The sequence below is a fragment of the Melospiza georgiana genome, chromosome 7 (genome assembly GCF_028018845.1).
Source record: "Melospiza georgiana isolate bMelGeo1 chromosome 7, bMelGeo1.pri, whole genome shotgun sequence".
In the NCBI taxonomy this organism is placed as follows: Eukaryota; Metazoa; Chordata; class Aves; order Passeriformes; family Passerellidae; genus Melospiza; species Melospiza georgiana.
Window position 1 is genome coordinate 20936772 of NC_080436.1, and position 27851 is coordinate 20964622.

Below are 27851 nucleotides of genomic sequence, written 5' to 3' on the forward strand. Positions count from 1 at the left end.
CAAAAGAAACAGCCCCCCTGCAACCCATCATAATAGAAAACTTCATAATGTGCTAGGAAAAAAAAAAAAGTAACCTTTAGAGAAATTACAACCATTCTGTTTCAAGCCATTAAGAAGTCTTGTTTCAATAAAAATGTTAAAAATCAATAATAATAAAAATCTTGAACTCAGTACAGAAAATTAGTAGCAAGTCTGTAGTTAACAGAATGAAAACCATCATGCAATAGAAATTAAGTTAAAAGTCTAGTTCCTTATCCTTTGGGAAAGAAAAATTTGATAACAGGAGCCTTTTTGCTATTGGCCAATTGCCCTGGCAGTAAGGGGTGGCTGAGGGTAGAAAACAAGCCTGTGATGTGTGAGTAAAACAGGATCAGCTCCCAGAAGCTCGGAACTACTGCAGGGACACAGATTAGAGGTCAGGGCAGCTGACGAGTGCTCATATAGTATTTATTTATGAATCAGTCTTACCTTTTAATGCACCAATTCAAACAAAAGGAAATCGGTATTAAATATGTATTTCATTAATTCAGGTCTGATTATCACATAAGTTTTTAACTACAGACAAATTTATATTCACATATATTACCCACTACCAGAGTCTGAGGCTTATCTATATATAAACAATGAAACTTGGAACATATGCATGCATATCATGGGTAATTTGAAGAGTTCAAAGTAAAGAATGCTTCAGAGATTTACTACCTAATGAAGGTTAGTCTGTAATACAGAAAGTTTTAGGAGCAAAACTTTTACTTTTCAGAAAGATATACTGTTTCAGATTGGACTTTACAGAGGCCAAGTAGCAAATTTGTACCAGGTTAGTGTTTCAGCAAAAGAAGATCCCTGCAAAGTCAAAGTTAACTGTATTAAAAGTTACACAGATCCAAGAACGTGCTTGTAATTCATATATAAAACAAAACAATGCAAGATCTGATTTTCAATGATCTTAATACATTTCATTTCAAAGTCCATTGCTGAATCCATCCATTCCTCCCTGTGCTGGGCTGGGGCTGAAAATGGGGTCTGGCTCCCCTGCAGGCAGGCAGGCAGGCAGCTCTAGGCCGGGATGCGGGTGGCAGCCTCCTCCTCGGCGTCGGCCCTGTTGGCGTTGATCTCCGCCAGCGTCCGCCCAAAGCGCGTCCACTCGTCCCCGCGGGGAACGGCGATTTGCTGTGACACACACAGTGTTACTGAAACCTCCTGAGAAACACAGCTCAGCTCTGCTCAATGGCACAGCACTTCCATCATGCTCACAAGAGGTTCCCGTTCCACAGAAGCTTACCTTTATTCCAGTCTAAGCATCAAAAGCTCTAACTAATAAAGAAGCAGAATTTGAGACTTCTGCATTGAAGTATAAAATCAGGTTATTATAAGCTTGTGCTATGTGTCTCCACCCGAGAGACTGCCTTCAAAGGGAATGCTAATGCTATATCCTCATGCCATCCATTAGCCCTGTACTACTGCAGTACACATACTTGCAAGAGCAGCCCCTTTCCTGTAAGAACAAAATCAAGGCTGTTCCACGGCAAAATTTTTGTTTGTTACTTCTCAAGTGAGGATCAGAATTCATATGTGCCACAGTTACATAGAAGATAAAATTTCTATTAAAAACCACTGGTTTTTATTTCACCAGCCTTACAGTAAAGCTTTTTCTTTTTGACTGGATGATAGCATGCTAAACAGTTACGCTAGGACACCTTAAATAAAACACTGCTAGGAAATATTAATTCAAAAATACAAATTAAACTTAATTATTCTTCCTCTAATGACAGGAGAAAAAAATGCAAGGCAAGCTGCTAAATAAAGAAACACAAGTGTTTGCAATATACTTTGCACAATGCATGACATACATACCTCTCCCACGTCATATATAACTATTTGTCCCTCTGAATCTCCTACAGCAATCTCTCTCCCAGAATGTGTCCATCTCACTCGGTTCAGAGCAGGATTGCCCTCCACGGTGATGCTTGCAGTGGGCACCTGCACCAATTTAAAACACATTGCTAAAAATTCATCAGATATCCATAAACTAAAGATAACAGAACACACCTGAGGCATCCGTGCTGCAGCAAAAGAAGTGCCCAACACTTCAACTGGTGCATGGAATGCAGATCAAAGACACTGTTCACAGTACAAACACCTCAGTGGCCTTAAGCTATCACCAGTGCCATGACCAAAATGTCCCTTGGCCAAAGTACAAACATCTGCTACCAAAAGGCACATCTGCACTCTTCTTGTGGGACAGGAGGCCCAGACACACTTTCAGGCAGTGACGAGGCACCCTGGGATCTCAGGAAGATGATGACACAGGACAGGGATGAGAGCAGCTGTTTTGGCAGGTCAAGCCCTGTCCAAAAGGCTAGAGCAGGTAATTCCAATTTAAAGCCACAGGCTGGCATATAGTCCTACAACTGTCTTCTATATGTAGCTTTCAGATAGTGAAATTTAAATACTAAGTATCTGTCAGGTTTCTCCTCTGATCTTCCTCCAGCAAATATTGGAAAAGGTTGCCACTATAATGAAGTTTATAAGCCACACCAGAAAAGCAAACACTCAATTCACTAAGTTAGGAACAAATGGCACTTTCACTGCAGTATTTCTGTGGCAATAGGAACAGCAGTGGTGTGTGGTAACACGTTTGCTCACACTGTTGAGCTGTAGGCTGACAAGGCCTCAGGGTGGGAGGTCTATAATCACTTTCACAACATGGATCAGTGTCACACCAACAGATGCTTTGTTCTCTTGTTATAGGTAAAACAATTTAATTACTGCTGTTATTCATTAAGAGGAGTCATTTGTAACCCTGTAATCAAAGAATGCTATCTACGACACAGAAACTACTGGAACTACAGAATATTTAAAAATAACAACCAAAAAACAAGCTGTGGTAAAAAAACCCCACAAACTATGGTAAACACCCAACTTTTTAAGAGTACAAACAATTTTCCAGCTGCATTTGACAGCTAACCTGACTTCTCACCTCAGTATCATTGTTGAGATTCCACAGGTCAAGCCTGCCCATCCCATCCACACAGGCAAACAAGGCAGGGTGAGTTGGAGACCACATCACATCATAAACATAATCAGAATTGTCTTCAAAGGAGTAGAGAGGTTTGTTATTCTGAAATGAAGCAAAGATAACAATGTGATACCCAGACCCTACATTTCAAAATTATAAAACTAAAAAGGTAAGGCAAAATACAGAACTTCAACAGCATTACCAGCAATAAGTAAAAAGTGATTTGCATTTTGACTTTCTTTAAAAAAATGCCACTGCAAAAATCAGCCAAAACCTAAAGCTTTTTATTATTAAATGCATGCTTTTTTTCCCAAAGCATGCAGCCAGTTTTCTGGCTGCTACTATAAAACAATCAATAGCAAGCCAATTATAAATTGTAAATTTAATGATTTAAGAATCTTGTAAATCAAGCCAATGATAATTCAGTGACTATTATACAGAGATTTTAACTCTGCTTCCTCTGCTTTGCATTCCTAAGGGCATCAGACTAACAGAGAAAGAGGTAATTCTGGCAATGGAAATGACAGATATTTCATTTGTGACCTCATCAAGCTTAATTGACATTAGTTTTGGTGCTGTCCCTTATTCCTCAAAAAAAATTGTAGCAAAACATTTGCCTTATGAATATATGAGATAATTGACTTTTTAACATGATTTACATTTGATTACATTGTAATCATTGTTGATAACAAAGGGCAAAAGTTGAAAAGAATGGATCAGAAATACACAAATGATGTTCAAGCTGAAAGCGAAGTTTTATGCTGTTAATCTTAGTTCTGCTCATCAGCTGTCTCCTCTTTGCAGGACTGCAGCTAAGAACCTCAGAACTTCACACAATTTGACTTCAGGTTTGTGAACTTCCTTAAGTAGCTGACATTATAGCACCACCTTGTGTCAAGGGCTATGAAGAAAACCACTGAACTATCTAAGTTACCTTCGTTGTCCAAAGCTTTACTGTCCAGTCAAAAGAAGAGGTGACAAAAAGATGTGAGAAGTCTACAGGTCCAACTGCTGCATGGCAGTTGATACCTGTGATTGGTCCCTGGTGTCCTTCAAACATCTCACTGATTCCAGCTTTGCTGTTTCAGAATATACAACCAAGGTTAATTGATTTGGAAACCAAACATTTGCAGACAGAGATAGCACTGAAATGCAATTTAAATACAGCCACAAGAAGATTTTGCTGCCTTGCATGGATGTTACCTCACTGCCAAAGCCTTCACCACAACGGGATCACAGAAGACCAGGCTTGAAAACAGACCTTAAGTTCAACATGTATTTTCTACTAACTGTAAGTGCCAAAATATATCCTCAGGACAGGAGACTCATTCAGGTACCAGTCCACACATTTAACTATGTTGTCCTCCAAGCAGTAGCTACAACTTCAATTCATCCAAAGAATAAAATCCAGACTCAGGAATAAGCATGAAATTCCCGTTAAATTAAGAGAAGTTGCATACACTCTAAGGGCTCGAGGTTCAGACATAAACCAGTAACAATATATCCCTAATATCCTCCTATCGAGGGTGATGAAAAAGGAGGGAAACAGATGGGAAGGATGTTACACAAAAGTGATACAATTTGGGGTATTTTGGAACCAAAAAAGCTGTGCAGCAAGGTGATGTGTATTTGAGATGAAACCTGGACACTCAACTGTATTTAAGAAAGCAATTGATAAGATACAGTCAGACAATTTCAAAATAGATTGAACAGCAGGAGAACAGCCAGCCAATTTAAGATCTGTGCGTGATGTTACTGTACAATTATCTACAAAACTGATAGGAAGTTTGGAATGTTCTGCTACAATTCAAATGAATAAAACCACAGTGACCTAGGCTGTCCTCATCAACAAAAAACAACTCATAACACCAATTCAATATTCCAATCATTTCTGTTTTTAATGAAGCTCTTACTCAGGAAAAAGTGCACTGGAATTCAGACAGATACTATGAACTCCTTCAGTGGATAGGAGAAAGTATAAACTTAAAAAAATGTTGACTGTAAAGCATGCAGGAACTCATCCTTTCACTATTTTTACTTCCTTTGAAGAATTAAAGTTTGTATTCACCTGCCATGACGGCATGCAGTGTACACTGAGCCTTCTTCACTGCCAACAACAAAGTTGTTGACATCTCCAATAGGGAAAGACATGCAGGTAACAGCCACAGCCTTGGACTGTTTGTGAACCAGCTCCATGCTATCCTGTAGTGAAAATATCAGCAACTTACTTCATAAAAAGAAATATTAACACCTACAAAATATTTTAGATTTCACAGTAGAAGGCTTTTCTTTTTATTTTACTCAGATAGATTGGGCAGGAATAAGGAAGTTTGCTTAATACATTTAATACATTTGTGTTCACCACTAACACAAGTACACCAAAACGATACTAAAAAGAAACAACAGAAAATATTTGATTCCACAGGTGGGGAAGTATTTTATCAAATATCAAGCTACCTGTGTTGGGAAAGTGTTGATTAAAGTTTATTAGATCAACTGAATTTTTAGTAAAATATTAATCTAGAATAGACACACATACACATTATATATATATAAAAAGTTATCTTACCTGTGGTTGGGAAAGCATATCTAAACTCCAAGAGCATATTTTTCCATCAGTTGAGATACTAATCAAATTATGAGCATTCTGGGTCCCAACAACATTTACACAGTACACTGGGTGCTAAGAAACAAAATATTATCAGAAAAGAATTTAGAAGTAATACCCAGTTCTGGTATAATTATTGTACAATATAATTAATATATGACTTCACCATTTAACAAAGCACAAAAGATTGCTCCCAATCAAAAGTACAAATGATACTCCCCTATAAAACTGATACTTGTTTTTATTTGTGCTCTGATTTTTATGAATAGCCTGGTTCCTAAGTGTCAAAATATGGACACAAACATTTAAGCATTGCCACTCAAGTGCACTGGACAGAATTTCCTAGACATAGACATGAAACACTTCTCAGGAGGGCACAGTCCTTGAAGACATTTCAGCCCCTACCGTGTGAGCAGCAGCTGACAGTGGTGTTCTCTGCACTGGGGTTCTCTTATTGCTGCGATTATCCCACAGCACGATCTGGCCTGAGTATGTGCCACCAACCACCAGATTGGGATGGAATTTTGCAAATGTAGCTGACATCACTGCAGACTGAAAGGAAGAAAAACAAACAACAAAATACATGAACGATCAATCAGTGACACTATGTCTAAAACTGAAGAAAATGAGGCCAAATATCAGAACAACTTCTTTACCTAAATTTATTCAGTACAGTATTTCACTGCCCAATCACTTAAGGATTCACCCACCCTTTGTAACCCCTCAATAGTCTTTTTGTTTCAATTTATAATTGTAAAATTATAAAAGTTTTCCTCCTGTTTTCTTTCATGTGCATACATCTGTATTCCTCCTAGCACAGTTTATTAGCAAAGGAAGGCCTGGGAACACACAAGATTTTAATAATGTTTTGCCACCTTCGGTAGTCATTACTTCTTAGAGAATGTAGAAATACATTTTGATACAGTACAGTTACTTTTGCAATCTAGGCTTTGACAGTAATGTGACAATGAGGTTAAATTTTGCTTCAACTGTGTAATTTTCCAAAATGATAGGTAAAATGTGGATATCCTGGGCTAGGCATAATGAAAGAGATTTGCATGTTTTTATCTTTCAGAAAACTACTAGAAAACCTCCATCTTTTTCTCGATATATATGTTTCTAGTTTTCATCCTTGTTCCATTTCCTCAGGCTGTCTTCATTTTATTCAGTAACCTAAGCTGTAGTATACAATCCCACTCAAGCCCCTTACATACAAACCTTTGTGGTTCAACCACTAGACAAGAAAGTTTTCCTGTTTTTTTTAAACAAAAAAAGAAAAGGAGTTCTCAGACAAGACTGAATTCTGAATGATGTCAGAAATTCTAGAACAGAATAGCATTTCTCAACTGAAGTGTCTAGCTATGAACATCTATTGGCAAGTAAATGTGGTTAAAGTGAATGCCAGCCCAATGAAATTATTATATTGACAAACATAAGGAAGGTACTTGTCCAAATTCATCAACACAAAATCCCTCCTAAGACAGAATCATACCTGGCAGTGAAAGACATACTCTGGGGTAGTTTTCTTGTACTTCATATTCCATACAAGGGCCACCCCATCAGGCTCGTGAGGCGCATCCTCGTTGTTGTTGTAAGAGGCTACAAGTAATTCTGGATACTGCAGGGTAAGTGAAAAAGACTCAAAGTAAGCAAGATGACTGGCTGATGGTCCAGATAATCCTAGAATCTTTGTTTTCTTTTGCCAAAATAGGGTTAAAAACCACCTTGCATTATAAAGGCGCGAAGAACTCTCAGTGAAATCCGCAATTGTTGCTAATTTAGCTCCAACATCAGCAGTAACATACACACAGTTTTATTCCCGCATCATAACTTTCTTTTAACATAACTTTTAAGTGAGCCTTCTTTTTAGCAAAGCTGAGTTACCTCTACCAAGCAGTCCATAAACCAAAACCAACTTTCTTCACAATCCAAATCTTTTGCTACCTCTCACAAAAGATTAACAGCTGTCTACTTTTTGCAAACCATGGAGCACATCAGGAACACCTTTAGAAATACAGCCTGTACCACCTGTGCTTTTATGGGAATCAAATGCACAGAACCACGACAATTTACAAAGTCAACAATTGACTTTAAGCATTGTTTTTTACCTGAGATGACCAGTCCAGACAACTGACAACACGATGCTTTGACCAACGTTCATCAAAAAACTGCCTATTTAAGGACAGTTTTGCTCCTGCTTGAATCTCTCTATAAAGACAATTAGGAGATATTGATCTTAGATCACTTTTTCAATTAAAAGTATTGGAATTTCACAGAAAATTATTTAACATTCACATTACCCTTCTTTGTCCTCTAAGTCTCTTCCACTGTAGTCAAAGAAAATGTTGATTTGCTCAGAAAGGGCTCTTTCAACAATCCTTGTGGAGTGGTCAAAAAAACTTAAAAATTCTTCAGAATGCAAAATTTGTTGCTTTTCCTCCTCTGTGAGTTCATGAGGGGCAGCTGAAAAAAATTTATACAGACATTTTCTGGACTGCACCCTTTCACCAATTCTTTTCAAGAAAGAAAAACAGTATCATTATTTTTAATAATTTTTGTATTTTATGTTTTGCTGGCTAATTAGTATTTAGCAACAAAATTAATTTTAAATTAATAGAACAAAAAGTTTAAAAATGTATTGATGACTTTCTTTATAGCACTCAGAATGTCTTGAGAGGAACTGTACCTTCTTCCTCCTCCTCTTTTTTCAATGTTTTTTCTTCTTCAGGTTCAACTAATGGTTTTGGTGCAACCACATCATCTTCCTCCTCCTCATCTAAGGAGAAACATTATGGTAAGACCATCAGTGTTTCTAAAGGGGAACAGTAATATTCTACATGAATCTCAAATAAACTGATGTAAAATGGTATCATGTAGCTTAAAATGGTTGCATTTCTAAAATGTAATGCCAAGGATAACACTGTCACAAACCAAAATATCACTGGAACACTGTCTCCACCTGGGTATCAGTTGCACTGAGTTATGTAGTTGCATAAACTGAAATAAGAAATGCAGGAAATTGTGAAGAATCCAAAGTGGCAATCTGTCTTACAGGCAGTTATGATTCCACACAGAACCATGCAGTGGGTGTGTGTTCTGTGTAACACACTGACACATTAATGCTGCGGAATAAAGAAAAATCAAATGTCTAAAATAGTCTACAGAGCAGCTGCTTACTTATGATCTGAAAGCATCAGTCTAATGGGTCTGCACATGGCATGAAGATGGCTTACATTAGCTTTCAGGTTGCTATTCTGAGAGGCAAATTTTGCTAAAGATAATAGCAGAGAGATTACATTTTTTCTGTCATTCTAGATGCAAGTCTCATTATCTGTATCATGTTTGGCAATGAAAACTTTACAGGAAAATGTGTTTTCCCTAATTGCAATGAATAACATAAAATGTTAATGTTCAGGAATACTGACAAGGCTTACATCACTTTCTGCATTTCTACATTTTATTCTTTGAATATTGTAAGCCAGAAAATACCTTTAAATTACTTAGAATTGTGGGATATGCTGGCTTTTCTTCATCCACTTTCTCGAATAAGCTTCTGAAAAGACTTGTTTTTATTGGTTAAACAGCTACGTCATCTGCTTATAAGGGAATGGCAGCAGGAAGCTGCTGCATGCCTCATCACAAGTAATGAGACAGTATTCAACAGGGACTAGGCTTGTTTGTTGCAGCCATCTTCCTGACCCATGTTCAAAGTTATCTATCTAACACAAAAAGTAAAAAAAAAAACAGAATCCACATGCATGCACACAAAAAGAGTAAAAAAAAAAGGGGTGGTCAAGGGATGGGAACCAGCTGCCAAGCCATGGTCCCAGCAGCCAGGCCAGCTGACTAGATAGCAACAACCAGATGGTACTGCAAGGATTGTCTCTCTGCTATGAGGTGGCAATGGGATGGCACAACATTTTTCTGCCTGACTGCTTCCAATCATGTCTTTTCCCAATGGCAAGCCTGTGCAATTACCAGCACTCCAGGAGGTCTACAGACAAGCCTTTACCCTGCAAACAAAATACAGCTTGTAGGCCATACCAGCTGCCAAACCACACACATAGTGATAGGTTTAAAGAGGGCTGAAAATCTTTCTAACTCCATAGTATAGGCAATAAAAATATAACTGTACCTGCAGGAAAGAAAGCTTTAAATGACACTGTATAATGCACACAATAATACAAACTCCAACTTAATCAAAATGATAATGACGTATGCCAATCCTACATTACTTGAAATTGAGCGATTTTTATGTTCTGACAAGTTTACAGAACTAGGATAAATGGCATGAATGATTTCAATATATGCTCATACTTTTGAACCAAATGGTGAAGGTTAAAATCTTTCCTTTCAAGGGCCTCAATCAGCCACAAAGGAAAACAGTAATCACTGTCTTTTCAGCCAGCCCAACCGCATTTGTCAGCCCTTTCTCCGTCAATGCAGCCAGAGCAATCAACCTGCCAAACATTCAGAATGGAAAAACAATCTGAAAATACAGGGTATAATGCACCTGCCAGTGAAAATGGCCATTTCAAGAAAAGCTAGTGATCTCAGTGACCCTGCTGAGGAGGCGGTGGTGCAAAGGGGAAAGAACCCGTAAAAGAATTCTTAGTGATCTCCACTCTCTTGCACATTGACACTTCCTTACAAAGCATGCCAATTACAGCTTTTGTGCTACTTAAAAAAAATGAAAGCTTTTTTGGGCAAAATAATCACGCAAAGAAACAGAAAGACACTGCTCCTTTTTCGATGGATTCGCACGCACAGTGGATTCGGAACGCGAAAACTGTCTAACTTGTGGCCATTTTAAACAAGGGAACTCTTCGTGTCAAATAACTACAGGTGTGAACAATGATTAATTTAAAAATGCAGTATGAGCTAACACACATGACGTTGAGAACAACACATATAGGATCATGTATTCAAATTATGGTCACTTGGATCAAAATCCTTCTCTTTTTTGCCCTGCCAATCAATCTTGCAGAATTAAATGATGCCTTCAAATTTAGAAATTTGGTTTTGGGTCACCCTGTATACATTATTCTAGCTTTGAAAGTCCCAAATTAGAAATTTCAGCCCAACCCCCCATTAGTCATACTACACTGATTCTAAGTACCATTTTCAGTGACAGGAGTCAAATTCTTGTCAAATGTAGACGGTCAACCCCTTAGTGCTATATGACCTTCTAATCTACATATTTTATTCAAAAGATCATATAGTTGATTGCTCCCGCCTTTTAATGTTTGAAACATAAATGGCATATATTATACAGAGCTCTAAATTCCTTCATAGTACTTTCACTGCATACAGCCAGCTGATACTACTGCATTTAAATGCAGGATACAGCATTTATTTTAATATTCTCAAAGTATCAGTCTTGAAAGTGAACATGTCATCTCACTGATTTATCTGTAACTGCATAAATCTAAAACCTTCTCTCTGAAGAAGAATCACCCACAAACTTTCTTATTAAGGGATCTGGAGGAAAAAACCACAAAATTAAAAAAAATTCCCCACATATACAAGTTCTTGACCTCATTATCCAAAACTAGAATGCTTTCTATTCCAAACCCAGGAAGCTTTCTCACAGTTCACAAAAGGCACCATCATTAAGGTTATGGACTAAAAAAAAAGAGATAGGAAAAGTAATTAAAACAAACATTTCTTGTCTCTCCTTCATCTTGAATTTATTTAATAGCAGGCCAGATACCAGAATTTGCAAGGAATTAGCATAACAATAATACACTACCCAGAAAACACTGAAACATTGGGCATACTATTTCTGAAAAATTTCCAGTCTACTAAGTCAAGAACCCATGAAACTGTCATGCACTGTATTTATCTCAAGTCAGCTACCTAAATTTGAAACCTCAAGGGCACTCCATAACTGCATCCACCTTATTCATTACTGACTGTATCTACTGGCATTTTAAGCCACTTCAATCGTCAGTGTACCAAATAAGATTTCAGATTAAAAAAAGGCTGCAAAGACTTGGAAAAGTCACAGGGCCTCGAAGACAGGAAATGGGACTCTATGTCACATCAACATATCAATGAATATTCATTATAATATGCTAAGGGATTAACTCCATGTTATTTCTGACAGGCAATCAGGGGATCTAAAGTTACAAACTGAGCAGTAAAGTAGCTGCTATTTTTATGCAATCTTTAATAGAAACAAATGTCTTGCCAATGAATGCTAAAAACAGATTTAATGAACCACTGAATTTTTACTTTGAGTTAACATCAAAATTGTGATGTATTTTGGCAAGACAGAAAGAAAAGCAGTGCTTTGCTAGCAATGACACTGTAGAGTGTGGTTGCAGTTGTCTCAGTAATCTGTTGCTGTAGAGTAGGTTAATCAAAGTTAAATCACCTGTGAAATGGGTGGCTTTTGTTAAGCTGAATGTCTTCACATCAAGTTTTCCTATCTGTATTTCTGTACATTTAGGGCATGTACTAGCTAATACAAAATCATAGAATTTTCTGGGTTGGAAGGGACCCACAAGGACCATACAGGAATATACAATGGTCCATTATTTCTTTGAAAAATATTAAAATTAAAATATTGTACCAGCATCCAAGAAGCAAATCCTATACATCATATTTTTATTACTCTGCTTAGTATTTTAATTCTGTGTCCTGGAGATGTGAGCAGACAGTCTTCAAAGAGTGGAGTTAATGCACTAATACTGTCTGCAGCCAGCTGTGATTGCACATGCACAGTATTGTACAGCAGCACTAAGCAGCAAGTTCCCAGTTAGTCCTGGAAAGCCTTAACTGTGACAGCTGAACAAAATCATATTCCCCTATACACTCATCTTTATTTGGATTAACTGATTTCTAGGAGAGACCTTAATTTTATTGTTTTCTAATATATAAGAATCAATTTCCCTAAGGCAGTTTCTCAAATACTTTGAGGTCATAATAAATCAACATTTTAGTACTGCAATAAAATAATGGAAGTTGTGAGAACTGTTAAAACACTAAATGCCTTCATCTCCTAAAGAAGCTGCCACATTTCAAAATTAATTAAACTGTTATGTGAAGCCAAACCAGGCATTTCCAAATGCCTAGTTTTATTTGAGGACATGAAGTCTCTCCTATTTAACTCACTTGGTATGTGTTGCCCCAAATATTTCCAGAACTAAAACTGGTTTACTTCTACTTCCTATCTGTCTCACCAGACAGACTGGCTGCAGTTGGAAAGTTTCTTAATTTAGCTTACAATGTAACTACACAACCACTGCAGCACACAGAACTGGAACAAAGAGAACTATTTAGTTTGGTGTTTTGCTGTGGGTTTGTTGGTTTTATTTTATGTGCTGTCCTCCCCCACCAAATCAGGTCTTTGCACAAGTGGACCTAAACAAGTAGAATGACAGCAGAGCATATCTAATAAAAAATTGCTTCTGTTCTCCTTTTTCAAAACGACATCTCCAACAGCACTTTGAAATCTCAATATATTATGAAGGGTCCAGTTTACTTCAGTTTATAAGAAGCTGTGAACACTGAGCTAACCCAGCTCAGATGGAAATTGCTGCTGGATAAGGAAGCTACTGCAGGTGTAAGTTCAGTTGCAAGCTCCACTTTCAAGTGTACTTCACAGGGCTATTTTTGTTCACAGTATATGCACCCAGATAAGTTCTTCTCACTCAGACTGTGAGAAGAAATAAGAATCAGTAAGATATATTTTACAGAATTTAAATTTATCTAATTGAACCCTGTAAATTCAGCATATTGCTTTTGCCAATTGTTTAAACAGTTTAAATTTTTTTTTACCAAGAGAAATATCCTACCTAGTGACTCCTTTTTTCTATGTAGCACGAATTATGCTTTCTTTTTAAACCTATGTCAATGATATCTTTCAGATATCACTGTCAAATGGGAACATAGACCTTTGTTATTAATGTATTCAGGTGGTCTTAAGATAAACCTTAAAAAGATCTTCAACACTGAAACGATGAAAAGACACCTGTGAATTTTGTGAAGCATTTGAAATAAATATATTTTTAAAAATTATGATGGCCCTCAAGAAATCAGTATTTGTAAGGTAGAATGGATCAGGAGACAATGCATGCATTGAGACCACTTTCTGGTAAATGCATGCAGAATGCAGAAATAGAGATGACCACTGTTCCACTCCACTACAGCAAACCTCAACTACAGCCCATCTACTGTGAAACTCAGATCATACAATCCCAAGCAATTTCTACTGTCAGCAGGCAGCAGAAGCAGAACTCTTCAAGTATCTAAACTGTGACCTAAGTCTTCAGATTCCATGAACCTGACAGAGGGGAGGAAAACAGACCTGAGGGATTAGAGAAAGGAAATGTTGAGGGCATGGGAGAAATGAAAGCAGGAAAACCCCAAACACCTACCTGTGCAGGGATACAGATAAAATGAAGAATAGAAAAGACACATAGTTAAGAGAAAAATCATATCCTCTGGCTCACAGAATAATCAAGTTTGAAAGATAAATTCTTACATAAACACCCAAAAGTTCACATACCAAAGAGCAGGAAAATGCAAAATTATGAATGTAGAACTAGGTCCTAAAATTGCTAACATAGACACATACTCAAAGTCAGTCATATTAAACAACCAAGGGATTTTGTTGTAGAACTATACACAAACTAATCAAGGTCAAGACTAATACTTTCATTTGCAGACAAATTCAAGTGTTTCAGCACTGAAAGGCAAATCTGCTAGCCAACCATATTTTCTTCAGAAAAATTTATTTTTTGAAAAGCAAACAAGTCATGACTGAAAACAAGCCTGTATTCAATTGCTGAAAACAGACACTGCCTAAGTTATAAATAAATTAGTTCCTTTTTTTAAATTCAAAGTACAAGTTTCAGGTGTAAAAATTTAAATTCTTAAGAAGTAGAGGGGTTAATTCCTAAGTTTGTTGTACGATACACAGCCTTCAATAAGTTCATAGAGTGTTAGGGGTTGGAAGATGATCTTTAAAGATGATCTAATTCCAACCCCCAGCCTTCCCCTACATCAGACTGCCTCATCTAACCTGGCCTTGAACACATGCAGGGATGGGGCAACCACAGCTTTTCTGGGCAACCTGTTCCAGTGCCTCACCACCCACAAAGCAAAGAATTTCGTCTTGATATTTAATCTAATCCCTTCCAGTTGAAAGCCATTTCCCCTTGTCCAGTCGCCACATGCCCTTGGGTGAGGTCCCTCTCCAGAGCAGGATGCAGCACCCCAGGAGCAGAGGAGAGGGGCAGGGTCACCTCCCTGGATCTGCTGGCCATGCTGCTGAAGATGCAGCCCAGGATATCTTTGGCTTTCTTTTGGGACACTTCTTGAGCTTCTCCAGGTCCCTCTGGGTGCCATCCCAGCCTTCAGGCATGTCAACCACCCCACTGAGCTTGGTGTCACCTGCAGGTGTGCTGAGGGTGCACTCAATCCCTCTGTATGTCAGTGATGAAGATTATAAATAGCACTGGTCCCAGTATGGACCCTCAGGGACACTACTTGTCCCTGATGAACACCAGGACTCTGAGCTGTTGACCTCAGGATGCAACCATTCAGCCAATTCCTTATCCTAACATCCACCCATCAAATCCATCTTTGTCCAATTTAGAGAGAAGGATGCTGGGGGGATCATGTCAAAGGCCTTAGAGAAATCCAAACAGACCCTGCACACTTCCCTTGTCCTCTGATGTAGTCACTCCATGGCAGAAGGCCAAAAGGTTGGTCAGGCAGAGTTGCCCTTGTTAAAGCCATGCCAGTTGCCTCAAATCACCTCCCTGTCCTCCATCTGCCAAGTTACATGTGGATCCTTAAACACCATAAATGCAAAATATATCCCATTTATTTATCTGCTGTCAGCTAATTAAGTAACTTGGTGTTTAATCTGAATATATACTAGGAGTGTGAAAATACCACATATTAGTAGCAAGAGTGATGTTAAGAGAGATGCAGAACAACAGTAAAAGCTAAGCAAAACCTAGAAAAATTTAGTAATAGAATTCATATAAATCATCTCACAAATCAACCTTCATTTACCTTCTTAAGTTTCCAGATCACAAGTGCTAGTTCTAATTCAGCCAGTCATCATTATTATATTACAAGAAACCAAAAATAACTTAATAGTAATAAATTAACCGTTCACCTTCCTTGGGCTGAGTCATGACAGGTGTTTGTGTCTCCTTTGTATAGGTAACAATTTCTCGAGGAGGAAAGTCAACTTGTGTAATTTTGGCCATTCCAAGTTTAACAGGTCCACGTCTAAAAATCAGAAAAAAACAATTTTATTATTTCACATTTTGCTTAGAATAATACCTAAGTCATTAAGTCACAGCACTGCTTAATCAAACTTAAATCCAGGGGAAACTGTGAACAAGTCACACGATTATGACAACTGTTTTATCATTATTATTTAAAATCAGCAACTATTTATACATCTGTGGCAAAAAGGAAGATGTGCACATATAAATATCTGGACATTAGGATATAATTTAAAACTTTTGCTCTTTGTGCTTGACCAGAATAGTGCCACATATATGATACATCTCTATTATCAGGGGTACAGATCTACTCCCAAGTCATGCTTGTACAACAACAGTTCTAGGATTATAAAGCTTGAAAACCAACTTAGTTATACTGAAGGAAAAAGCATTGCGTAGTCTTTTAACTTTTCTGCCCTTTTTTGTCCATGTCTAAGATACTATCTAGAATGCAGAACTGCCAGGCTGACCTGGAGCTCAGACTGACAAATAATTTAACCATAATACATCATATCAGAGCACAATAGTGAAAACCTCTGAGCTTTCTGACTTTAATGAAGGTAGATATAGCTAGCATCATACAACACAATATATATTCTAAAACCTGCACAACATTAATTCAGGCATTGTTCCTTCTGTAAAACCTAACTGCAGTATGTACTGTAATAATACTGCAATGGCCCAACAATTCACCTATATCAGATTTAGTTTCTTTTTATCCACTCCTCTCCCAAGATAAAAGCAGAAGAGTAACTCCTTTTGAAAGGTTTTGGTGGGCAGAATCATAATTCTCAGCACACAATACAGGTTTTAGTTAGTGCTTATAATGAACTACAGCTTTTATAAACATATTTGTAAGAAGATGGGAGTTGCTCTGTTTTTAAATACAGTCATGCTAACCTTTTTATTTTAAATAAATGACTTCTTAAAGTTTATATTTTCTCAAAGAAAGACTCAAAGAAATCACAACTTGTGTTTATTGGAAATAAGCACCTAATGTATATTAAATTATATTGCAAGAAAAACCGTGCTAACTCTAGGGACAGCGAATTTCTATTAATTACAAAACAGTTTCTTAACAACAACTATAAGTCTTAAAGGAAAAAAATGCTCATACTTATTATTCATAAGCACATGAAAGAGGGAATAGAAGAAATCTATGCAATACCCCAGATCGGAATCAGAGTGGAGCTGAAGAACTGATGGATCAGTATCCCAATGCAGCGTCCTGGTAGCCCAGGTTGAACAATCATGCAGCATTAGCAAAAAAGGCCAGAGATTAGTGAAGCAAATATACACTATGAAATTCTAGAGTTACAGCAAGCTTATAGTTATTTTATTGTTCACAAGAAACAAGGCAATGCAACATCAGTTAAGGGAAATTCAGCAAACATTCAGTGCAATAACACATGCAGTAAATACAAAAGTTAAGAAGCAAACAGAATTCAGAGCTATTAGCAAAGAATTAAATTATTTTAAAGGTTGAAAATTAAAGGTCTGCAAACAAATGTTGCCTTAATGAAAGGCAAATAAAAGTATTTTAAATACTGATAAGAACCACTAAAAACTTGAAATTCCTTTCAAAATATGTTCAGATTTCTTCAAGTTATATGAAGACAGATTTGTTAACATAACATAAACTTGCCCAGAGCAGTAAATATGTGGAGGAAACTGTCATATTGGTAAAGGAAATTAATCAACACATAAGCCTTTTGGTAGTGGGGCAAAAAAAGCATTTCCACTGGGATAAAGAACTGCTAGAGTTTCCAAGATGTGACATTGCAGTAATTATGGGTTAAGCACTGCCTTGGGCTTGCAAGTGTCATCTGAGTTAGAGCCAACTCCATCTAAGACACTTAAAATCTCTTATAAATTGTGGGCTTTATATTAATAATATGTTTCAAAGTCACGTGGAAAAACAAACAGAATGGATCCATTTCAAGTTCTACTAGAAGATATAGCAAGGGGGAAATCAATATTCCCTCCACCTTCATTTCTAGCCTTCATCCCTTCTTCAGAAATTTTCATCTAGTCTACTGGCTATCAGGCTTAGGCAGAATTTTAGAAACACACTTGTAAGAGATTAGCAGATTAACCTACATGAGTTATCTGCATTTTTTAAAATAATGTTTCTGAATAAAAAAAAAAAGAATATGCAATACTTTACTATGATAAGTCAATAAAAGACCATTTTACATTTTTATCCCATACATGGTAATTATTAACTATTAACTAGGTGCAGAATTTCTAAAGTTAAAGTTGACTTGAAAAATATACACACAATGCCATAAAAGCTCATAAATATGGGTGTGCCATGCACAACCTTGTTCTAGTGCAAAGTGTGCATTAGGATTATTAATCATAACTTAATTAGGAATTAAAAATCCACCATCTTCATATATAGCCAGTCAACTGCATCCACAGCAACAGCTTAATACCCAAATCTCCAAAACCTTTTCATATCTTTTGTGCATTAGAGAACCCATCGTTTTAGCCTGAAGTTAATTACTTTGAGCATACTTATTCATTAGATCTCTGCTGTCTAACTTGACCAAAGAGATTTAAGCTTAAGGGTTTAATTTGGTCCCTGAGACTTAAAGCTGGGTATTGCTTATATGTTGTAGAACCACAAACAAAACCAAACCACCATCCCAATGTTCATGTTGCAAAGAATACCTTAGCTTCAGATACAGATGCTGCATCACCACAATACCTGTCCAATATTTTCTCAACTTTTTCAATCATGTTTGAGGGGAACTTGGGGGAAAGGCTATAAACATAAAATGCTCCAACTTCTGCACCTCTTTAACATCTAGCCCTTAATGAGGTAGTTTTGCTGCTTTCAAAGCATTATTTTCATTTTCCTGCTTCAGTGGGACCAGGGACTGTCCTTTAAAATAGTTGAAGCTAACAAGTAGAACAGGAAATACTCTTTTAAATAAAGGTAACATTCTAAGATAAAAATTACCTCTTCTATATGTACCAAAATAATGCAAAATACTGTTTGTTTTCAGTTTGCTTTGCCTTCAGTCAAATGAATTTATCTACAAACTTCAGTGAACAAATTTCCCATTCCCCTACATATGTCCAGATTTCTCTGTATTCAGGCACTTTCCTAACAATTCCTATATATCTAAAAATATTTTCTGTTTTTAAACTAATTCTATGAAGCATTCATCAGCCTAAAAGTAAACCAGCTGTATTCTTTTTGAGTGTTGGACTTGCATTCTTGACTGAGGAAAAAAAAGAAAGAACCAGAATCAAACTAGGAAACAAGACTCTTTACTAATGAAAATTAAGCAAGACAGATGGAAGCAACAGCAGGAGCACAGGCTGAATGCTGCTCTACTACTTACTGAAAGAGTTACTGACAAGATTCAGCATCATCGAGGAGGTGATGAGATATATTTATAATATATCTCATATTGGTAGGAGTCACCTATGAAATGCCATGTGTAACACCAAGGGATATCATTGAGTCCAACTTTCATGTTCAAAATGTATGAACTTGTACTAATAAACCAGGATGTAGACACCCATTTACTGGGGCAAGGGAAGAACCCACTGGTGGGAGAACAAGCAAGGGGATTCCAACAGGGACTCCATAATGCCTTCAATTTAGCTGTATATTCACACCTCCATGCTTTAAAGATCACAGTCCTGGGACAGATTTAAAGTTTGAAAATGCATGAAGCTTTTGGGACTCAGGATATGGGTTTTCTCAAGGCTTAATAAGAAAATGTCTGCATACAACAGTGCATTACTATGTTTGAGAACACACAGAGTGCAATGCATGGATGAGGTGGAAATAAATGCAGTATACAATATGGCATTCCATTCCAGGTATGTGGCCTATGCATATGGTTTCATACTGAATTTAAATTAGGTGTGAATGGAAAGAAAATATTTTCTTTTAAAAAGTCATCATCAAATACTTCTTGTTTTTTTTCTTCTAGTGAACATAAACACATATATAAATATTTTTTTAAGACAATTTAATAAGCAATAAACAACAATTTAAAATAATTAAAATTTGTTTGCCACTCAATTAAGGAACAATTATATTGGTTAATTAACATGACAGGCAAACAAGATCATACCTGAGCACTCTTAACAAAAAGTCTGATATATCCTGTTTTAACTGATTAGAAACAGACACCATGTAACCTTTGTTCAGGTCATTAGTCTCTTGAATATTTTCAGATTAAGATGTATATAGTTATTCATGCATAATCCACATGCACACAAGATGTTACTGCAGTCTTTTTATAAGATGTTTCAAAGCAGTCTAACCTTTGACTCCTTTTCCAAAATGACAACAGTAACTGATAACTGCAGTTACTGTGCTTTAACTAAACTTCATCCACAGTGCATACTTACTATATTTCAAGTACATAAACTTCACTTGCTGAGAATATCTTACCAATATTAATAGGCAGCTACTGCTCTTATTTGCAGACTGTGCATGGGAAACAGTAGAAATACCTTTTGGAAGTGGTGTTTTCCTGCCTTATCACCCATATATCACCACTTGAAATATTTAACAGAAATATTTATCTGATTCTTCTTTAAAGCAGCATGTCTCAAACCACTCAAAGAACTAGACAAAAAAATGTGACAAGTATTGGCACTGAAAAAAGGTAAAAACAACAATGGCTGTACAAAGATGGAGTTATGTTTTGACAAAATAAAAGACTGCAAATGCTGTAATTGTGCTACACAAATGAAGTAAAATAAAGAGAAATATGGTTGTGAGTAAGGGAAAAATAAAATCAGAAGTAATGCAAAGTTTCCAGACAGCATCTCTTATCAGATTAACTAGGTGTGGGAAAAAGTAAATAGCCTATCATCCATACCCATCCTCCTTTATAAGAAGCTGAGAAGAACGCAGAAGTTACAGTTTTTGAGTTTGTTATTGCCCCAGTACATTCATTTAACTTCAAACTTGCAAGTTTAAACAACTCCACATGAATGCTGGCAACTTCAGATCAGGAAGTATAGTTGCATTTCAAATTTTATAGTAAAATATTTGTGCAAAACAGTCACTTCTGACAGATTCAACACTGTAACCTCATTTTATTATAATAAAATAATTAACCTTGATTTCTTTTAAAGCTTAATTACTCAGAGCCCAGGTATTGAGCAAAGGAACAGGGCAAGGAAAGTGACATACCTGGATCCAACAGCGCCATCCCCCGAGTCCTGGCTGCCAGCCTCGCTGGGCGTACTCACGGATTTGGAGGACGGAGAGGTAGGAGGAGGGACTAAATAGTGAAACAGACAGGTATCCGCTGTTACTACCCGCAGAGGAGGCACAGCTTAGGATGTTTGCAAATTAATTAAAAATGAAGGATTAAAAAAAAGTGATGGCAAACGAAAAAAAAACATGGATGAAAATGAACAGTAGAAAGAGAGGGGAAAAGACAATGTTAACAATTCATGCTGGATTTTCATGCAATTGTTTGGTGTTTATGCATCTGGAGCGTACAAAAAGACATGGAAGGGAAGACATTTAAGAGAAAATGAATTGGAAAAAATATTTTTAAACTGAACTTCTGACAAATGATGACACTGATTTTCAAAGGGTAATTTCCACTGACGCATGTTACTAAAATATAGAAAAAATAGTTGTTAATACAGCTCTGACATTAGTTTTTCTTAAAGATCAGACAATGAATATGTTTAACTGGCAATGTTATTTCAAAACATATAATCACCAAACTGTGGACCAAAAAAGTGGCTGTGTCCTACAGCATCCTGTTATTTTTGTTCTAGGTTGAATCAAATCAACATAAATCTTGTGTATTACAACATTTCTCAACATTTCTAGTATTAGGTCTTGAGAATGACTTTTTTTTTGCTGGGCAGTAAACAGTCTAGTACCACTGTATTTAAACTTCTTAAGTGTCAGTCCATTTCCTGCTAGTAGATGAAGACTGCACTTACCATTTGAAAAGTAATACTCTTTCTGGAAGTGATATATAGTGAATGACATCATGCAATCTGATACAAAGCTACTTTGGTATTTCTTTCAACTTTTCTTTTTAGATATGGTCATTTTTAATGAAATTTAGGGTTTAAACACAAGAATCAAGGGTGTTTTGAAGGTGTTTATATGCTTCCTTTTTCAGCAATATGTAAAGCATTCACTACTTAGCAATCCTTAAAAACCCTTTAATCAACTGAACACAAATTGTTTAAACTGCTGCCTACTCTGTCAAGAGTTAAGAGAGAACTCTGAATTTAGGTCTGCAAGGTTTCTACAGAATTTTTAGAAATCACAAGTATATTGTGAATTCTAAAGAAGTTTTCTACCCCATCTCAAAACGGAGACATGGTTCTGATTGACAAAAATTCTCCCTTAATTTTACCAAAGTAACAGTGAATTCTTCAATTTATTAAAAATTTCATTCCTCCTAGGGGAGAGACCTTTTTTGTAGGAGATGAGTTGTTTTTCATAAATTCATACATACACACATTTAGACTTTGTACTTATACAACCGGGGGCATGTGAGAATATATAAATTCTTAACTCATGCTCGCCAGGTGAATCTAGAGCCAAGGAGCTGCCCCAGGCCTTGGCTTTGCCATCTGTGTGCATTTCAGGACGTGGCGAGGTCGCGGGGCCAGTGCTGGTGCTGCAGCGCTCTCTTGTGGGGAAAGCGATTCTCGGGAACCCCTGCCCTAAACTGAGCCGACTCCCACTGAAGGACCAACAGAAAAGACCTGATGGAATTTCACCTATCCCAGAGGATTAAACTGTAAAATCTTTTTGAAAATAATTCTGGTTCACTAACTTAAGGCTTCTTATATAGTAAGTATGGGAGATATCAAAACATACTAACACTGATACAGTCCCTTCTCCTGTAACAGAGCGCTCTCTCTCTAGCAGTTAACAGCACAGCAACTGCCTTAGGAATTAACACAATTTTCTAGGAAAGAATCTAATGTCAAGCAACCCCCCTCCACTGACAGTGTGAGCACGAGGTACCTCAGCTGCACACCAATCAGCTCAGCCACGAGTCAGCATCACCTCAGGCACACAATCACTGCACTTGCCAGTCAGCAGAAAAGCAGCTTGAGCCTTTGGCATGCTAACTGCAGGCAAGCAGGACATTGAAACTCGATTAAGGATCAATATCAGACCTGGTTATCTCGAGAGGAGACAGACTGAACTCCCTGTGTACACTGAAGGGTGTGATTAAGTAGCAGCTCAGTGGAAATAAACACAACATGCAGGGGTGTGCCCCACTCTCGCATGTCAGCACCTCTGAGTTGTTCATGAACACCTACTCTAAGCATACACATTAACCTGCTTTGAGGACTGGCTATTCTGTGGCTTTCAGATTCTCTGCCAGATGTGAAAAAAAATCAACAACCACATACATTCCTACAAAAATTTAATCAACTGCCTTGGCACACTATATGCAAGGGAACTGTTCAACTATCAGTCTAGCAAAGAAAATCTGTAGCTGGTCAGAACCGATTTCTTGAACAGCTGCACACTGGTGCTAACACAGCCAAATGGAGTCTCTCAACTATTAAAACAGTTTGAATTACCAAAAATGACTGCTGGGGCTGATGGAATCTGAGCAGCTATAATGCTGTTCACTTCTGAACACTTGGGGATTACACAAAAGCAATTATGAAAATATAATCACAGATATATGCGTAAGAAATTATTACTATTTAATTTACAAACCCAATTGAATAGAGCCCCAAGAAGCCAAACTGATAAGCTTTAAACTGCTTTGATTTCAGAATTGGAGACAAAAAGCAGAGTTGCATTATCATGTTCCTTGCTTTCATCTTCCATAGGGATGTGCCTAAGTAAAGGCAAAAAGCAAGAACCAATATGCAACCACATCCAAGAGCTGCACAGATACCAATCATCACTCTTGGAAGCTAATTTTTATACTTAATGTTTTTATTCCTCCATCAAAGTCAGTCAGGTATTTGAGATAAGAAAAACTAGGGTGTGAAAGATGAGGAAAAGAAAAAAGCCAACTCCATACAAAAATATCAGCATTAAAATTTGGCATTGTGGAAAAGAGTAAGGAAAAAATTACAGGAGAATAATGAGCATGAAAAATAGGAGGGGATAAGAAAATGCATACATGACATTTTAACTAATAAACTTCAAATAATCCACTAAGTGTAAATGATGTTATTTTATAAAATAATGTTATGTAATGTGTACTGAGGCACATCATTTGACATTTATAACAGATCATGAAGGACAAAAGAGTATAAAACCCGGACATGTATAACCCCTGAAAAAGTGGCCAGAGAATTATTGTTAGTTATATAAATACCTCAATCCTAACAAAAAAAAAACCAAAAAAAAAAAAAAAAAACCAAAAAAAAAAAAAAAACCAAAAAAACCCCACCACCACAAAAAACCCAAACCAAAACAAAAAACAACACAAAGCCCCAAAAAACACTTCACCCCACCCAAAAAAAGACTAAAAAAAAATCTCCCAAGCATTTATTTCAAACAAACAGTAACATTCCTACCAACAGGAGACTCAGATGTCAACCCCATGCTCTGAAGCAAAGCTTCCGCTTCTCTTCTCTTCTTTTCAAGATCAGATTCTTCTTGTACTGGAAGAACTTCTTTCTTCTGGTCAGTCTAAAAATTATTTAATAAAATACTGAAACCTATTAACTCTATTAGATATTCAATTTCAATAATTCTGATTGTTCTTTTCTGCAGATAAAGTAAACAGACAGGAATAACAATATTCCAAAGCTTTGGTACTGTCTCTAAAGGACATATATAAACACACAAAAAGGGTCTGTGTATTTGCCAAAATGACTACCACTTTATAAGATTAAGAGTAGCTTTTTTGACACTAATCCTAAGCACTGTAAAATGCAAATAATGACAAAACCATCCTGTACCTGGGTGTAAAAGTATTTTAGAGATAGTCATGTGGTTCCTATTTTAAAATTACAAGAACTGTGTCAAAGAAACGTAGTTTTCTTTGTGTTATCTGCTAGATGTAAAAAAATACACCCCCACCCTCTTTGATTTAGAAATAGTGCAAGTTTAGTGCAAGTTCTATTGCAAAAGATGCCAAACACTCTTTATCTTTCTACTCTTAGTTAGCTGCTTTTTAAAAAAGCAATTCTGGCAATACACTGCTACAAGGTCATCAGGACACAATTTGAGCTATTTCTTTCTCCTTTCTGTCTGAATCATGTGGTTGGCAGCTGCCCAGTCTTCAGTCATATGCTGATTTGGAATACCAACTAGATCATAACCAAAACACAGAAAAGTAATGAAAAAGTACCCAAAACATACCAGTAGAAGTTTCTTTTATGAGATACAATTTCCATTCAGGAGAAACAGTAATCTATCACTGATTATCATGTACTGAGCAGTGAGAAATCCAGAAGACTGTAACAAACTAAATGTAACACACAAGTACCATATACATCCCGAGTATTGCTCATTTTAAAATTCAGCCTATAGATAGGCCAAAGAGCAGAAGAACATAGCACATTGTTTGTACAATGACAATACTGACAGATAATTCCTACACACATCCTCAGAACTGTATTTCAGAAATGAGTTCTTTAGATTAGACCTACCACAACTCATTAAGCAGAGCTTTCATGCAACGGATCACAGTGATTTGATTAATGATGTCACATGCAGAGATAGTTCTAGAAATCTGAACTTTATGCTAGCGTAAGATACTAAGTTTAATTTTTTTTTCTTAATCCAGTTTATCATACAGACAGTTGAAAAGAAAAGAGGAGGTGTTTACATTATTAGAAAATGAAAGTGCTACATTTATATTTGCACCAACCATTAAACAGACACTCCCTGAACAGGACACAGAAAATGATTGGTAGATTATGTGAACGTACTCTTAAACTTCAGGCAAGTAACATATGCAAGTCAAAGTGAAAATTATTTCTTACTTCTTTCTTCTTTCTTTCTTCCTCCTTTCTCTTCTTCTCCTCTCTGATTTGAGCTAATCGTTGTTTCTTGCGCTCCAACTCCGCCTTCAGCTCACTTTTGTCAGACATGGCTGCAACACTGAGCAACAGAAATCACGTCACTGTTTGGCTTTTATTTGGGTGGCTTTTTTTGGTAGTCTTTGTTTGTTTGGTTTACATTTTTTCAATATAGCAGCTCTTCTTTCCAGAAGCTATCCTCAAAGAAATTACCCTAGCTTACCAAAACCAGCTTACCAGAAGCCTGAGTCAACAATAACTGAAAAAACCCACATTTCTACTTCTATTTGACTTTCACTTAACACATTCTCAATACTAAAGTGATTGACTTAAAACAAACAGATAGAACCATGACATGATGACAGCATCCATTTCTAAGGTAGGTCTGATGCTCTTTGAAGGAACTACTTTGAAAAAACCTTAGGCACTGATGTGACTATTTGATCTTGCCATAAGATTTCTGCAGCTACAAAACCACCTGCAAGACTGAAAACAGCAAGAAAAGCAGCAAGACAATATTTCTCTATCATTTTTCACTTCAACAGCTAAATATTGGCATGCTATAGCTTAACTGGATGCAAGCTATATATCCTTCCACAGAGCATTATATGATTCAAAGTAAAGATTTGTTAAAACATTTAGTAGGATTACTACAAATGATAAGGCATGTAAGTACAAATGTGTGGTCAAAGAAAACTGTAAAACACGTGCATTATAACTTTAATAAATTGGTGGATTGTTTAAGGACAAAAATGCTACAAAAAGTTTTCTATGTAACTAACTCAAATACAAACAAGGTCAACAATGAAGGGTGAAAAACCCTGTAAGTTTAGAACTTCGTAAAGACTTCGAACACAGGTAAGAGAAACTGTGAATGTGCTAGGTGAAGAAGAACTTAATTTTACTGTTTTTAAGCAAAGTCAAGTCAGCAAAGAAAATGCATAAGCAGTCCTATAACAAATTAGGTGACTATAAATGCTTTTACAGTAAGATTGACAATAAGGATACAAGATTAGGCGTTAGTAATGTGACCGTGTGCTAGTTCAAAATAAAGAATGCTTGCAAATGTTTGCATAGCACAGCTAAGCACAGAAAGGGATGCAAAATGTTGCAAGCCTCATATGCCTAACCCCACATCCTAGTAATACGTATACCGGAGGCAGTGTGTGTATTCCTTCATGTCGTCTGTTAGCACTAAGGTGCTAATAAATAACACACTGTCAGCATTTTCCAACGGCATTCCCGTGTCCCTTTAAAGCAGCAGCAGGAAAGCGCGTTGTCACACCATGGATTGCCGCCCGTGCAGTGCCGGCAGCACAATCCGAGCGGAGCCGAGGAGGGGGGGGAGCCCAGCCCATCCCGCCCGGAGATGACCGCGGTGCGCACCTGGTGCCGCCAGAACCGAAGTCCCCACCCAAACCCCAGCCCGGCAGCCCGGACAGGGTCGCCCCACGCCCCGCGGCCCGGGAGAAGGCGGCACTCCCGGCCTCTGCCGCCCAGCGAGCCGGGCCGCCCCCGGCCCCACCCGGCTGCCACAGCCTTCGCTGCACAGGGCGAGGCCGAAGGAAGGCGCGTTCCCACCGGGCGGCGGCAGCGCTGCCCCCGGCTCGGCCCCCGCGCACCTGCCCGCGGCTCCTCCCGCGGCTCCTGCCCTGCGCCCGCTGCCCTCGGCCCCGCGCCCCTTCCGCCGCCGCACAAAGGCGCCGACAGCTGGCAGGCGGCTGCCGACGGCACACGCCGAGGGTCAAACCAGCTCCGAAGGCGTTGCGGAATGCGCGGAAATCTGCGTAAACTGCGGAAGGACACTGAGATCTGTGCAGTGAAACACCCAATACCCTACTCGTCCACACCGTCAGGGCCGGCAATCGGAAAGGAATTAACACGGAGGACGAGCGCGAAGCGACGCAGGAACAGGGCCGTTCCCGAGGCCCGGCGCCACACCCCTCTGGCGGGGCGCTTGCTGGCGAAATCGCTTAGAGAACAACGACACCCAGCATGCAGC

The 27851-nt window shown here is 37.7% G+C and overlaps 1 protein-coding gene across 6 annotated transcripts; it reads right to left on the reverse strand.

The window, feature by feature from the left end:
- Positions 1-430: 430 nt before the first annotated feature.
- On the reverse strand, positions 431-27851 carry DYNC1I2 (dynein cytoplasmic 1 intermediate chain 2). 6 transcript variants are annotated; one of them, XM_058027671.1, is made up of 17 exons: positions 27700-27851; positions 25814-25931; positions 24398-24512; positions 21054-21198; positions 17049-17108; positions 15766-15881; positions 8314-8403; positions 7928-8090; positions 7736-7835; positions 7120-7245; positions 6033-6179; positions 5589-5702; positions 5088-5221; positions 3954-4098; positions 2981-3121; positions 1855-1980; positions 431-1170 (listed from the first exon to the last, which is right to left on the reverse strand). In XM_058027671.1, exons 2-17 carry the CDS (start codon positions 25919-25921, stop codon positions 1057-1059), a joined length of 1944 nt encoding a protein of 647 aa, XP_057883654.1. In that variant the 5' UTR covers positions 25922-25931; positions 27700-27851; the 3' UTR covers positions 431-1056. The 6 variants fall into 6 exon arrangements, with proteins under 6 accessions (XP_057883654.1, XP_057883655.1, XP_057883653.1 ...); XM_058027672.1 differs by having other exon boundaries at positions 27685-27851; XM_058027670.1 differs by lacking the exon at positions 27700-27851 and adding an exon at positions 27472-27644.